Genomic DNA, 14,947 nt, shown 5'->3' on the forward strand with positions numbered 1-14,947 from the left:
AATTGATTTTGTGAATTAAATTGCTAAACTCTTTATAGTCGTGAAAGAAAAGTGGTTCACAATATATTAACTAAGGACAATATTTTCATTGAATAATGTCTTGTCAATGACGTTTTGTCAATCGTATAGGTAGTGTGAGACAGAGATAACGCTCTACGGGCCGAAATTAACCGATTGTCTCTTTCCAAAGGTCGATGTGCAATATTTATTGCCGGGTACTGTATCCTGTTTAAATTAATTCTATGAAAGGTTGTGTTGTCATCTTTTGTTGACTTGTTTGTCGTTGACTGTACCAAATGGGAACATTGAATAAATAATAATTCCTGTTTACTCTGAACACAAAATTCAAATTCAAATTAAATTAATGCAATAAAGTGCGAATATCAAATAAAGTCAGAAGTAATAATTAAATCATATCATTACCACACTACTACTACGGGATATGAGGCGACTCACACCATAGACCGCAAAAGCTTTTTTCGCCACATTTTGCACCATAGACAAAACGTTTTATTAGATCACACTAAGTTGCGAGTTCACAAGGTGTAAGCCACCCCAACACCCAAAACATTCATTAACGGAAGCTTTATTTAGAAAGAAAGGTCTCACAAATCTTATTTTAAAATTATGCATACTATTTCAAATTACTGCTTATACAATATAATTAATAATGCACCATTTATTCAAAATAAACTCTATTAGGAAACATGCAATCAGCTATACGCAAATGCTAGGAATACATTAATTATTTTATATTACTATTGAAATACAGACAAAACTGTTTTGTGACAATTTAGGCAGTAAATAAAATTACACTGAATACTTGAGACACGATAGGCTAGTGAGATGTTATATAATAGGAAAAGGGGATTAAAATATTACGTGGGAATAGGTATATTTCAAGATATAATCAGAATATGTTTATTACGTGATATAGTCAAAATATACTAAACTCTGCATATCACATGTAGCAAACTATATACATATCCAGCCGGGCTAGGATGCGCGCCATGATAAAATCTTATCGATGATTCTAGACGACAAATGTATGGGCTTATCGCGTAAAATCGATAAAATGCCTCGATAAAAGTTTATCGTGGCGCACATCCTCGGCCTACTGGTGGTCGATTCATTGATAACGATTAACGTGGTCTGAGATAAAGCAGGGTAATATACATTCATCTTTAAAAATATTGCTTTTTCTTTCACAGCAGAGCATGGAATTAAGAGTCTAACGAAAAACATTTCACTAACTCTACACGAGAGGCTGTCGTCTTCATTATAAATATTCATTCATATTGGCATTTATTATTGGTAATTATTACAAACAAATAGGCAAATATCGTTATCATACATATCATACAAATGGGTAGTTGACACCATTCAATCATTCCTAAACACAACTTACACATTTTATTAGAACTCGAAATACTTTACAATTACTGTAAAATTTTAAATTGAGTTAACGAACAACCGACTATCGCTATACAAAACCTGTGGCTGAATAATTTTGTCAATTGATTGCTGGTGTCAAGTAGCCAAATGCTGCATCACACAGCGTCCAACAATGACTATGACAGTAACTATGTTCATTTACTCACTATTTTAGCAACTTCAATATTGTTTCACGTGTTTATAACGTAGCAACAAATCGTGAACGTGCCGATAGAATTTACTTTAAATATTTTATTTCACTAGATCTCGATTCAAAGCTTGTCTAACTTTTAAAGCTGTTTATTTTACCTATTCTATAATAGTAACTTTAGTGATATAATTCAAGTTAAAATATGTTTTATTAGAGTGAAGGATTTGTTTTTGAAGGCCGTCGTAGTGAATTGCATATTGCAACTAGTGTGATATTTTGTGCGAACTGAAATAATGTAACTTGTCTATCTTAGTCATAGATGACACTCAAATATCAATCTACACTCTCAAGAAAATAGTCTTAATATTGAAACCAGTCACAGGAGCAGATCTTTTCTTGAGTTCGAATCTAGTTTTGAGTCATTTCAGAATAAGGACCTAAATGTAGGAGGCGAGAAGCGTACATAGATTCGTTATTAGATACCATCAAGGCTGCGCGTACGCACGTGTCTTTGGAAATAGGATATCCTATTGGAACGCTTCAAAGGAGTTGTTAGTAAATACATGTTTGGCGTCACCATTAGCATACACGTATATAAAATCCCTAATTTCACTTGATCATAAAACAAACTCGTGTGTCATTTGCTTTAATTCCATGAACGTTTCGTAGCACGATACCTTTACAATTTCGTAAACCAACGTCGTATATTAACTCAAAAAATGTATAGCACGATAGTTTGTGATAGAACAATAGATTAACCTACTAATAGCACTTAACTTGATAGACAATAAAACGTTAATCTTAATCGACGATCGAAAGGGTAATTTTATCAATAATGGCAACTTTAATTCCCTCGATTTAATGGCTCGACTTTCATTCGACTTAAAAGCTGCCTTCGTAAATTCTTTCATAAGCCGTTTAGCAATTTAAAATTAATTTTGATAATGCATTTTATCTATTTATAGACGAGTGCTTATCTATAAAATTACCGTATTTTTTTGGAAATTAGTTCACTGTGAACACCCGTGTAATTAAATTTGTTATCTCATACACAACATTTAATAAAATTTGGATTAGTCATGCTAAACGCATTAATGTTTGTGCTAATAATTGGGTCTCGTTCCAATTATATTATCTATACAAAACGGCAGTTTTATAGGTAATCACCTAATACAATGACGTCAATAGCTACAGTCAATATAAAATGGCAATATTTTCACCTAATCTATTCAGTATACTCCAGATAAAATAGGTTAAAAACCAGGCAAAATTCCAAATATCAAGCAAAGACGCTGCCGATATAGTTTTGATCCCAACGATCAAGTATAGTTTGAAAAGTTATTGTGAACGTCTGAACACGGAATGATAGTACCTCTAACAACTAATTCTGTTCACAACGTAAACATATAACATTATGGAAGATTTAAATTTACTTTACTAATCAGCATATATTTTTCATGAACTAGTTCTGACTTTACGAGATTTTTTATTTAGATTCTTATTTCACATTTTAAACCAGATCCTACCGACATTGTAAATATACTTGTCATAATCTAGCAACGACTTTACAAGCTTTATTTTCTCAATTATTCGCAGTAGATGCTCTTGGCAACAGTGTTTTGAAAGACCTACTGATTTTTTAACATTTTTTCCTGTCCTGTAAAAAAGACTAAAGAACGAGTTCGAAAAACCGTATTAGTTCCTTCAAATACAGAATAAATCGCAGTTCCTTATGAGGTACTACTGCGAACTGTCCAACTGTCACTACACTCCTTCGCAGCCATCTCAAATGTCATTAACTTAAATGCAAACCTATATTGTGACCTAACACATTATTCCTTAAACAAAAGCAGAGTATAAAAATAATATACCTGATCGATCAATATAAAGGAATGAAGTGTCGTGGAAGTACGTATCGCGTCCATTCACTTATGAAAAAATAATATCATCTGCTAAATTAAACCACTCTTACACAGTAACTAATAATAACAAACACGCAATCATCCAAATAACATATACCGCCGAAACACATTGCACGTACACTTTTGTAAAGCTCAAGTTTATAATAATTAAAATCACATCTCTTTAAATATCTTTGGATACAACCAAATAAAATTATCATATAGCTTACAAAAATACAAAAAATATACAAGAATGTCAATTTTAATTTGAGGGTGTGTGAGAAAGGGGTCGCACGTCGCGCCCGCCGAATTCGTTCTCCATAGAAAACTTAATGGAAACGAGACTAGATTTTTTTGTAGGCAGAGAGCGACATGTGACCGTTTTCTATAGAAAGGTATCTCGCCTTTAATGCCCGCTTTGAAGCAAAGCGAGTGTAAATTCGCGTTTCGATACGACTTTGTTTGTCGACGAGGGACTCTAAATTAAGCGTGGGCTTGCTAGAACTCAGTCAGCCTTTCTGCGACGTTGTTGTTGCAATAGCTGAGATTCAACGGTCAAACAAGATCTCTGACATGAGAGGTATCGAGGTTGGAGATGAGGGTCTTTAGAAAGGTCATCTCCTTACGAGCGTTCTCGAGGATGACCCTCGGGTCTTGGGAGGTGCAGCGGAGGCAGTTTGGCGCGAACACCATCGCCAAGTTGGCCGAGTCCATTTTGGTTTGACTCACCACTTCGGGCGCGGTGAACTGCTGCAGGAAGCTTATTAAATACGTTAGTACCTGCGAACAAATACATTGTATTAGAGCAAACTATCATAATTCTATTAAGTTCCTCCTCAAAGAGCGCAACAGATGATGATTTTTCGCTTTCATTTAATGGCCGCCCCTACTAACTTCTACTTTAGGTCGATGATCCATCGAGCGGCACCATCGTCCTGTAATTTTATGGATATTTTTCATAGTTTTTAGGTCTGCGTGAGACATGATCGGCTCACAGCCACTATTTAGTCGCTAGACTAAGCTATCCGTTGCGGAAAGTGCGCACAACGCGATATCTGTTACAATATAAATGTATAGAAATGTCATAATGAGCCAAAGCACAGTAAAGGCGTCGCATCGTAGCAATCTCTTTCTTTTTTATTGGTAAATTTTTAATACATTTTATAAGAATTCGTTTTTATTAGAACGGGACTATTCCCACCTCTCTTTCCCATCGCTGCAACTCCTGTGTAGCCAGGATCTACAGCTTGACCGCCAATAAAAACCCAACCAGTGAAGGTCAAGTTTGTCCCGGGGGAAAGTTAAACTGTCATTGGACCCGCAACGAAATTAATCAGAAGAACGTAGGAGTTCGAAGTTAAGGTTCGACTTCCCTCCGTTGCAAAGCGAATGACAGGTGACAAACAAAGGTTTTAGTAACCTTATGAAAAGATATGCACCACGGACAATAAACATCAATTAAGGGGGCCTATCTTATGTTTTTATTAGAAAGGAATAGCCTCAAAAACAGCTTAATAACTGTCTTAGTACTTATAATAAGGGCTATCGTTTTAGCGCTCACCAGTTGGCGCCACTGTAGAGTAAGGTCCTGTCACTTGCTAGTAGCGAAGACAGTGGCGCCAACTGGTGAGCGCGAAAGTGGTAGGAGGACTATCGCGTTTGCACTCATCAAGATGGCGCCACTGTAGAGTAAGGTCCTGTCAATCGCCAGGGGTGCCAACTGTTGAGTATAAAAACGATAGCCCTCATTATGGGAATATATACTATTATGTAGTGTAGTCAGCACTCACCAGGCGGTTCAGCGGCGGCAGGCGTTGCAACGCGCGACTGCAGGCTTGCACGTCGCCGCCGGCCGCCACGCACGCCGCGTACAAAGCGTCCGGAATCAAAGGCTCGTATAGCTCGCGGTACCAGAGTTTCAGCAGGCTGGCCGGCGCGTGCGCATCTGAGGAAAAGAAGACTTTATCGTAAACGTTTATAAAGAACAAATTAAAATAGCCTCGAAATACACATCGGCTAAAGTCCGGTCGCTGAGCACGTAGAGTTTCGTCCAATGACCCCAAGCTACCCATCCTTATCACTCGCGCGACTATACACGATTTAAGAATGTAAATTCTGTTGTTAGAGCGTAAATAACACCGGTCAACAAAAAAAAATTTTTTTTTGCGCATGGATTTTACTTATTATATTCTGATTATATAAGCAAATTTATATAAAAAAGTGCGATTACAAATCGGAAATATTTGCTTTTTAAAGAGTTATAGCGATTTGAATTTTCCATCTTCATAGTAAAATGTCTCTAAAGATGCACGTCTCATTCTCATTGGGATATATTTATAGATAATTATGGGGGCTTATTCGCAAGAACAAGGGGCACACTTTCATTAAAATACAGGGTGTTACTTTGCATTCTTGCCATATTTACAGAGGTTACTATATTACTGATACTGAACACAAATCCGTAAAAAAATAATGCCCGAAAAATTTTTTTTTTAATCTTGATTATTTTATTTTATCGACAATCTGTTAAACACACCACTAATTATCGTAACGCATGCACATCACTTGTTGGCGATGGCAATGGAGACTTTTTTACTTTTTATTGTATTTTTAAATATCTATTGCAATCTATTGTCTTTATAATGTCTTTTTGACACTTGTAAAAAACTGAGAAATCCATCAATCACAAATCACGTTATAAATAATACAAAAATATCTGAAGCGTATTCAAACAACGAATAATTTAATCAAAATGGTGCTTTGAGTGTCTGCAAGACGTCTTAGACGAAATGCTTGATGACGTACCCTTAGCGTTACACCAAATGCTCTACTACCAGCAGGATGGTACTCCCCCACAATAAGGACGTCAAGTGCGCGAATAATACGTTTGGTGAACAGTGGATTGGACAAGGGGTCCAGTAGCTTGGCCACCACGATCCTCGGACCTGACAACAATGGATTTTTGGAGTGACTTGAAACGACTGGTATGCGCAGAAGAGATAAACAGTGTTAAACGCGTAACACGAAAGGATTGTTTTAGTGAAACTGTGAGACAAAACGTTGTATGTGTTGCGAAAACTAAAGCGAAAAACCTACGCTTCGCAGTGCTAGACTGTGCCTTGATCAGATGATCAGAACGGAAGCCACTTTGAACACTTGCTTCGCACTATGTAAACTTTGTAAGTAGGAAATTTTTAATAAATAATTAATTGTGAATAAGGTGATTTCATTTCATACTTAATTTATTAATTTGTAAAAATAGGGTACAATGTTATAAATTAATTAAAACCCTAATAATTATTACGTATTTTTGACGGTCCTAAGCCCGTAAAGTAGAAAGGGAAATCTGAAATCAACTGAAGAGTATTTTAAAATAATTATTATGACTGGATAAAAAGGCTGGTACCCAGAGCCATAATTCAACAGATTATTAAGAACTAGGCCACGCCCACTAGGTTTATTCCACTTGCACCTGTAGAACGTGCGAGACAAAATTGGTTTATTCCAATTTGTACTGAAAAACCAAATTTACTAAAATCTTAGTGTACTTTCTTTATGGGAGTCTCTTGTTTATCTTAAATAATAGGTATTGTTCCCTACTTTTATCTCAGTGAATATGGCAAGAATGCAAAGTAACACGGTGTATAGTGGGATTTGAGAGACGACGTTACCAAGGCCAGTAAACTGAAAGCATGATAGGGTTAGATTTTTATGAGAAAAATCTTGTATGGAACATGACATTAAATTAGAACTTTACATTTTTAATAAATATATGGACTCTATTTTAAATTTTCTCTTGTGAGAATGAATCTTAAATGGATGCTTGGTATGTTTTAATAATTAGAAAGAATGAAAGAAAGAAAGAAAAAAATATATTTGGCAACAAATTAAATCATCTCTATGTTCATGTTTCATACATTCATTGATATGAATTTTTCTATTTTTTAGAAATAAACGCAAATTCAGAACAATTTTTTGTTGTTATTCTTATTTCTAGGTATTAAAGCAATAAAAATAAGCTATGCATAACCCGTGCGCAAAAATGCTGTAGACAGATGTAATATATTAAATAAATAAATAAACAAAGGCAAGGGTGGTCGACACATGTGTATATCTAAGAGCTTGCAGAAAGGGCCATATACGTCGATACTTGAATACAGGCTATCTGCGTACGGCTTTGAAGTATGTATCTCGTTTTATACTACATTAACAATTAACAATAGATAACACCAATAGGCAAGCAGATACCCACTGTCCCGCAGACTACAGACTTTTATTCGGCCGATAGTTGGGCCCAATTCTAATTTGTATGAAGAATCGACCGATTCAATGTGAGCACTTTCATTCATGTCCATACTGATTAACTGCCCGACTAAACTATCGGCCGACAAAAAGTTTGCAGTCTGGGCCTAGGCTTAGACTTCAAGCTTATTAAAAACCATGTACAAACCTGTCAACGTTGAAGCATCAGGCAGCTCCCAGCTGTCGATCTTCGCTTTGAGCGCGTTGACCTCATCCACATCAGCCGACACGCGGAAAATGCCCTCAGTCTCGCGGCCATTCAACGCTAGCACCTAAAAATCACAAACTTCTTTATTGTTTATGTTTAATTGTTTAAATTAAGCCCATAAGGTAACTGCCATAGCAGTAGCACCAAACGACGACGACGTCGCGATGTTATGTCTAGATTGATTGAGGGCGTTTGGCTGAATATAAATTTGTTAGAAATTATAAGCGGCGATCGCCGAAAAATTTTGCATGTTTTCGGCGAGGACACGTTTGCTAACTTCAATAGTGACGTTTTCCATACATGTTTAGCAGTGATAGCACTTACCGCTAAACGAACACAATTTTTCCTATTAGCGCTAACAATTCTATTTTCGGCCAAACGCCCCCATTGTTATAGTCTGGTCTGTGAGCACGTAGAATTTTGTCCAATGACACCAAGCTACCCATCCTTATCGCTCGCGCGTAATTATATTGCTGTCGCGACTGTGCGACCGGCGCCCGCAGTGAGTGTGCGAGCGTGACAGTAGCTTGGGGTCATTGGACAAAATTCTACGTGCTCACAGACTAGGCTTTACAATAATACGCCAATTTTACTTTAATTATTGAGATAAAAAAAATAAGGCATACCTGCTGCGACAGCGCCACCTGCACCCACGGCAGCTGCCGGTTCGGGAACCGTTCCTTTTGTAACGCCATCACCTCGCTCAGGGTGTTTCCAAACATCGATTGCCGGAAGATTTGAATCTGTGAATGAATGACAAATTATGCTTGCGCTGGGAGAGTTTACCACAATAGTCTAGTGGTCGACGGGGACCGCACTAGCGCTCCTAAATCGGCAGCCTAATTCCACCGTTGGGTTTTGTCACCTTAAAAGTCATTACAGTAGAAAAATGCGCTTGTTCCCAACGAGTCAAAAAAAAATCCCATCCAGTCACACCGTTACTCGATGGGACATCTCTTCAAAATGGTTTATCCCAACGAGTCACACTGCGCGTCCGCCGCGTCGCCGCTCCGCTTTGAATCCTACAAGCGGATCCGCCAGTGTGGCAGCTCACTGACAGTTCAGTCAATAGGACAAAACATTTTAAAGAGATGTCCCATCGAGTAACGGTGTGACTGGATGGGATTTTTTCGTTGGGAACAAGCTGAAAAATGCATTACATTCTATGAATCAAATATCTCGAACGAAATCTTTGGAAACTTTTCTTTACCTACTATGAACGAATAAAAGCAAATGTGTTTTCCCAGATTGATTACGAAGTCAAAACATGTCTGCATATTATTGACCATACTGAATACAAATAGTGCCTAATAATTCTAAGATTAGATCATTAGAAACAAACAGGTCAATTCTAAATTATGTAGGTGCTGTATCTAAAAATACTCTACTATGAACTCATTTCTACCTTGTGCTTTGGTTACAAAACAGTTTGACTCACCCTAGCCTGGTCTATATCTTCGGTGGAAGGTTTCCTGGGTTGCTTCTTGCCGCCGAATCCGATCCTCTCCAGCCGTTTGCACGCCACGCCCGCATAGTGAGACACTTGCACATGAATTGGCCACTTTCCAACCTTGAAAAAAGACTAATTCAAAACGTATTCCATATCTTTGGGTTAGATGTATGACGTCATTATCTTTTTCTTTTTTTTTTTCTTTTTTTTATCCACAACGAGGAAGCTCTTGGCCTAAATACACGATCTAAACAGTCTTATCACGCTTTTCTTTGATGGTCTATGATAAATCATAGACCATGTGTGAATGTAGTAAACTACATTCCACATTTGTTAAATATTTTTGCATAAATGAAATAGTACCCATGGGAAAAAGTTGGTAAAAAGCAAACATTTTAAAATGTGTTTTTCCAAATCATCTAAGACTTTGTGTTTATTTTTAAACGAAAACCACATCGCATTAAACGCCTATTTCTATTTTTATTCAACAAATAAAATCAATACAAAATATTTGCACATGAAATATCTTTCCCGTACATTTAAAATTATTGAACCCATCGATTCTTCCCAATACAATAGACCCTATGGCATAGTTACCTCAGGGAAGGCATCAGCAAACGCCGGGTCTCTGTGTCGGTTCACATAGTTGTTGAGAGCCGGTTGAAAGGCAGGCGATGGCGGGACGAACGCCAGGCAAACCGCTAGCAACTCCCAGCCTCGGAGTAAAGAATCTCGTAAGGGATTCTCGGTCGTCTGCCTGCATAGCTGCACGTAGAGCTCGTCTCGTAGCCTGTTGGTGAGATAGTTGTGTAAAGCTTCAACCACAAAACGCGTGCAGAAGGCCGATGACAGGTCGCGCGACCCATGACAGTTAACGCGACCTGTCATTTCCGTATGATCGGGCCGTAATTGCGCTGGCCATGGCGATCTCCACGCGTTGGTGTGGTTAAAGCTTAAGTTTTCCACGTGGCGTATTGTACAGACAGATTACGGCATGCAGATACACAATGTGGCACCTTTCTTTACCGAGTGTAATGACACCTGGAGGGAAAGTACTCTTAATACTGTAGATAGAAAATTTTACTCAAATAAAACATTCCTTTATTTTTGAAAAGAAAGAACTGCATTCAAAGATTCTAAGACGCTTCGATCTATCTGACGCTGACTGTACATTGGACTTTTGGACAGGCCTGGTCATACTACTTTTCATAAGCTAACGTGTTTGTTGTATTTAAATGGGGATTTCCATCTCGTGTAGGCATCTGTGGTTTAAGCTATTACATGCTGTTAAGCGGTGGTCATTCTTACGTAAACAATAGTTACATTTCATTACCTTAACTACAGTAGTTGTTCTTCCTACCGACAACATGGTATTATAATAATATCATTACATTGTAACAGAATCTGTATGTTCCGGTCGTGTAACTCATAATTATTACTATTAGCTTTATTAAGAATACGCAAAATGGTTCACGCGGTCGCCCTCAAGAATGCAGGCTAAATAGCCCGTAGTTAAAAAAACCTAACGATTTGTACTAAATTGGGAAATACATACACGATTCGTCTTGAGATGATTTTCAGAGATAACCATATTCGAACTTTTTTATCGGTCTAAATCATCACTCTTTTCTTAAAATTCGGAAATGAACCAAGTTCTACTTACCAATATGTACCAAACTGAACACACGACTAGGGTTGACATTAGCTCGGATTTAGCAGGCATTTAAATACCATACCATACTGTCATAATATTTGTCCAATCTTTTATCTTTATTAGCGCACAAATGGGCGGGCGAAATACGAGTGACTTTCAGCACTGTAAAAATACCCGAATTTTAAGGCAATCGTCCTGTTAAAGGGTACCGTTCGGGATTTCTATATTCAAAATGCTGGTAACCCTACGCGCAGCGGCATAACAAATTCTGATCGCGAATTTGCGAACCATAAACGAACGCATGTGTGAGCTTATCTTCAACCGGAACCGGCATGATCTAAAGAGTAAAATGACACTTTTAGGTGTTTTTAAATAAAAAATTACGCCTTGAAACAAGGAAAATGCGACGACGTCACTTTTTTACGAACAAAAATGGATTCAAGGAAAATGCGCTACTTGATCCTAATTTAAATAGCCTCATTTACACTTTCTGGAATGACGTTATGGTTATTGTCTGCTTGTTTATGAAAGTAATATTCCATGTTATAGTTTGTTATCTAATAATCTAATTCAACGTTTGTTTTATTCAGATTCTTTTTAGTTAATATTGTTACTACATATTTGGACAGTGTGGAGTGAAAACAATGAAGGGAATGATATAGAATCAAATGGAGAAAAAATATAGATAGAAGATATATCTCAGCACTTGCCAAATGTTTGTCTCTAAGCGCTGGTAGGGCAAAAAAATAATGAGACATGTATAGGCTCCTTAAGAGCATTTGACGATTTGCAAGTACTAATTTAATTAGTCTAGACAAATAAAGATAATTTTGATTTTATACTGCCGTCCGTGACCTTTGGACGGCAGTTTATGGACGAGTCTGAACAGGTCTACCGCAGCCGTTTAACGAACTTACTTCTCATTGGCCGATGTCGCGTGCAAGATGTCCTGTACCACGGAGTTCAAAGTCATCCCTGGACTGGCTTTCCTGGCGCCCATGTATATCTGGACGAATGGGAAAAAGTCTATCGCAGCCTTTTAACGAACTTACTTCTCATTAGCAAACGTCGCGTGCAAGATGTCCTGTGCTACGGAGTTCAAGGTCATCCCGGGGCGAGCTTTTCTGTCGCCCATGTATATCTGGACGAGTGGGAACAAGTCTATCGCAGCCTTTTAACGAACTTACTTCTCATTAGCAAACGTCACGTGCAAGATTTCCTGTGCTACGGAGTTCAAGGTCATCCCGGGGCGAGCTTTTCTGTCGCCCATGTATATCTGACGAGTGGGAACAAGTCTATCGCAGCCTTTTAACGAACTTACTTCTCATTAGCAAACGTAGCGTGCAAGATGTCCTGTGCTACGGAGTTTAGGGTCATCCCCGGACGGACCTTCCTGTCGCTCATGTATATCTGGACAAGCCGGAACAAGTCTATCGCAGCCTTTTAACGAACTTACTTCTCATTAGCAAACGTCGCGTGCAAGATGTCCTGTGCTACGGAGTTCAAGGTCATCCCGGGGCGAGCTTTTCTGTCGCCCATGTATATCTGGACGAGTGGGAACAAGTCTATCGCAGCATTTTAACGAACTTACTTCTCATTAGCAAACGTCGCGTGCAAGATGTCCTGTGCTACGGAGTTCAAGGTCATCCCGGGGCGAGCTTTTCTGTCGCCCATGTATATCTGGACGAGTCGGAACAAGTCTATCGCAGCCTTTTTGTGCGCCTTGTCCCAGTCGGCGCCGACCATTGGTGCACTTATCGATGACGAGGTCCACGATAGCATGTCTCGGACTGAAGCCTGGAACAAAGAGATGGTTTAAGTATATGATGAATGATTTGAAAGTCACTATTTTGTAAGAGAATCTATAAAGAAAGGACAAGCCTAAGTATTAATAGATGGCGCTGTTCACATACAGCACTTAGAAGTTAAGACGCCATCAAAATTTACTGCAGAGCCGCGCGAAGAAAACGCGGCAACAACGTTATCAACAGCTACTCAATAGGTTCAAGAATCGTAGTGTCATTTCACGATGTACTCCAACAAAGAAACTTTTTTTTCGAGCCATCCAGAAATTTATCATTGCCACACTGTCGCAATCGCGATGCCTATTTTAATAGGACCTTACTCAGTATATTATGTATTATCACGATCCACATTAATGTAAGTTTTGAAGCATGTCCCATCATAAGAAATGTTCTCCTAAAGATTCCCTTATTGAAGTTCAGGTTATCCTTGGCAAAGATCTCTATATCTTGCTCTGGGGGAGACCTGACGAAGTGTGCGTGCGCATGAGACCGCACTGGGCTATACAACGCTCCCGCACCTACCGCTGGTCCCGCCCCCGCGGCCACCCCCGCTATTACACTCGCGTTAGTATATCCATAACAATATTATAAGCATTAAAAGTCTATCCCATCATAACGAAAACACTGACCTTTCTCCTAAAGATCCCCTTATTGAAGTTCAGATTATCCTTGGCGAATATCTCTATGTCCTGTTCTGGGGGAAGCCTGACGAATTGCGCATGGGCATAGGACCACACTGGACTGTATAGCGCGCCCACTCCCATTAACGCGCTGGCGTCAGCATAATATTAGTATTTAAGTCAGTCCTATCATGAAAAGTTCACTGACCTTTCTCCTAAAGATTCCCTTATTGAAGTTGAGGTTGTCCTTGGCAAATATCTCTATATCTTGTTCTGGGGGAGGCCTGACGAAGTGCGCATGCGCGTGCGACCGCACTGGACTGTATAACCAGAGTAAATACAAACGAGTAGGTCATCTTCATAGAAACGCACGTGCGCGGTTTGTATGTGAGCGCGCCAACACGTATGCGGCGCGCACGCACACACTGACAAAATTTAGCGGGGATTAGCTAGCGGGGAGCCAGTCGTGGTTGCGCCGAATTTTGTCAGTGTGTGCGTGCGCGCCGCATACGAGTATTGGCGCGCTCACATACAAACCGCGCTCAGTGCGTTTCTATGAAGAAGACCTACTCATTTGTATTTACTCTGGTATAACGCTCCCGCTGCCGCTGCCGCTCCCGCGCCCGCTGTCGCTGTCGCCGCTGCGCTCGCGCCGGCTGACAAGCTGGTGCCAGCATATCCACAATAAAGCTAGTACTAAAGTTGGTCCGATCAATTCAATTCACTGACCTTTCTCCTAAAGATTCCCTTATTGAAATTCAGATTATCCTTGGCGAATATCTCTATATCTTGTTCTGGGGGGGGCCTGACGAAGTGCGCGTGCGCATGAGACCGCACTGGACTGTACAACGCTCCCGCTGCCGCTGCCGCTCCCGCGCCCGCTGTCGCTCCCGCCGCTGCGCTTGCGCCGGCTGTCGCGCTGGCGCTTGCGCCGCCGCCGAGAGATGACGTCTGGTGGGATAAAACAGGATAAGAGTGTCGTCAATTGATTGACCCGTAAGTTGATATAGACAAAGTTCAAAATGTATTCTGATGCATGCGAGATGTACTCCCCACATCATTTTGTGGTCAAATGGTTTTTACAAGTAAAATTAGATTGTAGACCGGAGATTGCGTCTAGTCTGGGGTCTACCTCAGAGCAGGACACAATGCTGAGCGGATGACGTTTTGGTTCAAAACATGTTAAGTAGTTATTTTATAAGGGCTACCTTTTTCCTTTTTTATTATTTTCTATTGACGTTCATAAGTGCCACTTGTGGTCTAAACTGAATAAATATTTTTGATTTTGATTTTGATTATGATGTTTTGGACCAAATAAAAAAAAAATCTTTCTTTTTTTAGTCCGCGTCGCAAAGATTAATGGTGCTATCGAGCTAAATGTATCTTTTGCAAACAAAAACATAGTAAAAAATTATACGCAGA

General features: G+C 39.3%; 1 protein-coding gene across 6 annotated transcripts in view; it reads right to left on the reverse strand.

Moving 5' to 3' along the window:
* Positions 1-255: 255 nt before the first annotated feature.
* The window catches only part of RhoGAP93B (MyTH4 and RhoGAP_KIAA1688 domain-containing protein RhoGAP93B), a 34,248-nt gene continuing 19,556 nt past the window's right edge, over positions 256-14,947 (reverse strand). For 5 of the 6 annotated variants that reach the window (XM_028307737.1, XM_028307736.1, XM_028307740.1 and 2 more), the window contains 8 exons: positions 14,255-14,476; positions 12,692-12,897; positions 10,044-10,236; positions 9,435-9,578; positions 8,623-8,739; positions 7,937-8,060; positions 5,277-5,431; positions 256-4,266 (listed from right to left, as the gene is read on the reverse strand). In XM_028307737.1, coding sequence (XP_028163538.1) covers positions 4,042-4,266; positions 5,277-5,431; positions 7,937-8,060; positions 8,623-8,739; positions 9,435-9,578; positions 10,044-10,236; positions 12,692-12,897; positions 14,255-14,476 — 1,386 coding nt within the window. In that variant the 3' untranslated portion in view covers positions 256-4,041. The remainder of the gene's footprint in view (positions 4,267-5,276; positions 5,432-7,936; positions 8,061-8,622; positions 8,740-9,434; positions 9,579-10,043; positions 10,237-12,691; positions 12,898-14,254; positions 14,477-14,947) is intronic. The other variant, XM_028307739.1, reaches the window with a different exon arrangement.

Source organism: Ostrinia furnacalis, unplaced genomic scaffold (genome assembly GCF_004193835.3).
Source record: "Ostrinia furnacalis isolate ACB-3 unplaced genomic scaffold, ASM419383v2 OfSCF2340, whole genome shotgun sequence".
NCBI lineage: Eukaryota > Metazoa > Arthropoda > Insecta > Lepidoptera > Crambidae > Ostrinia > Ostrinia furnacalis.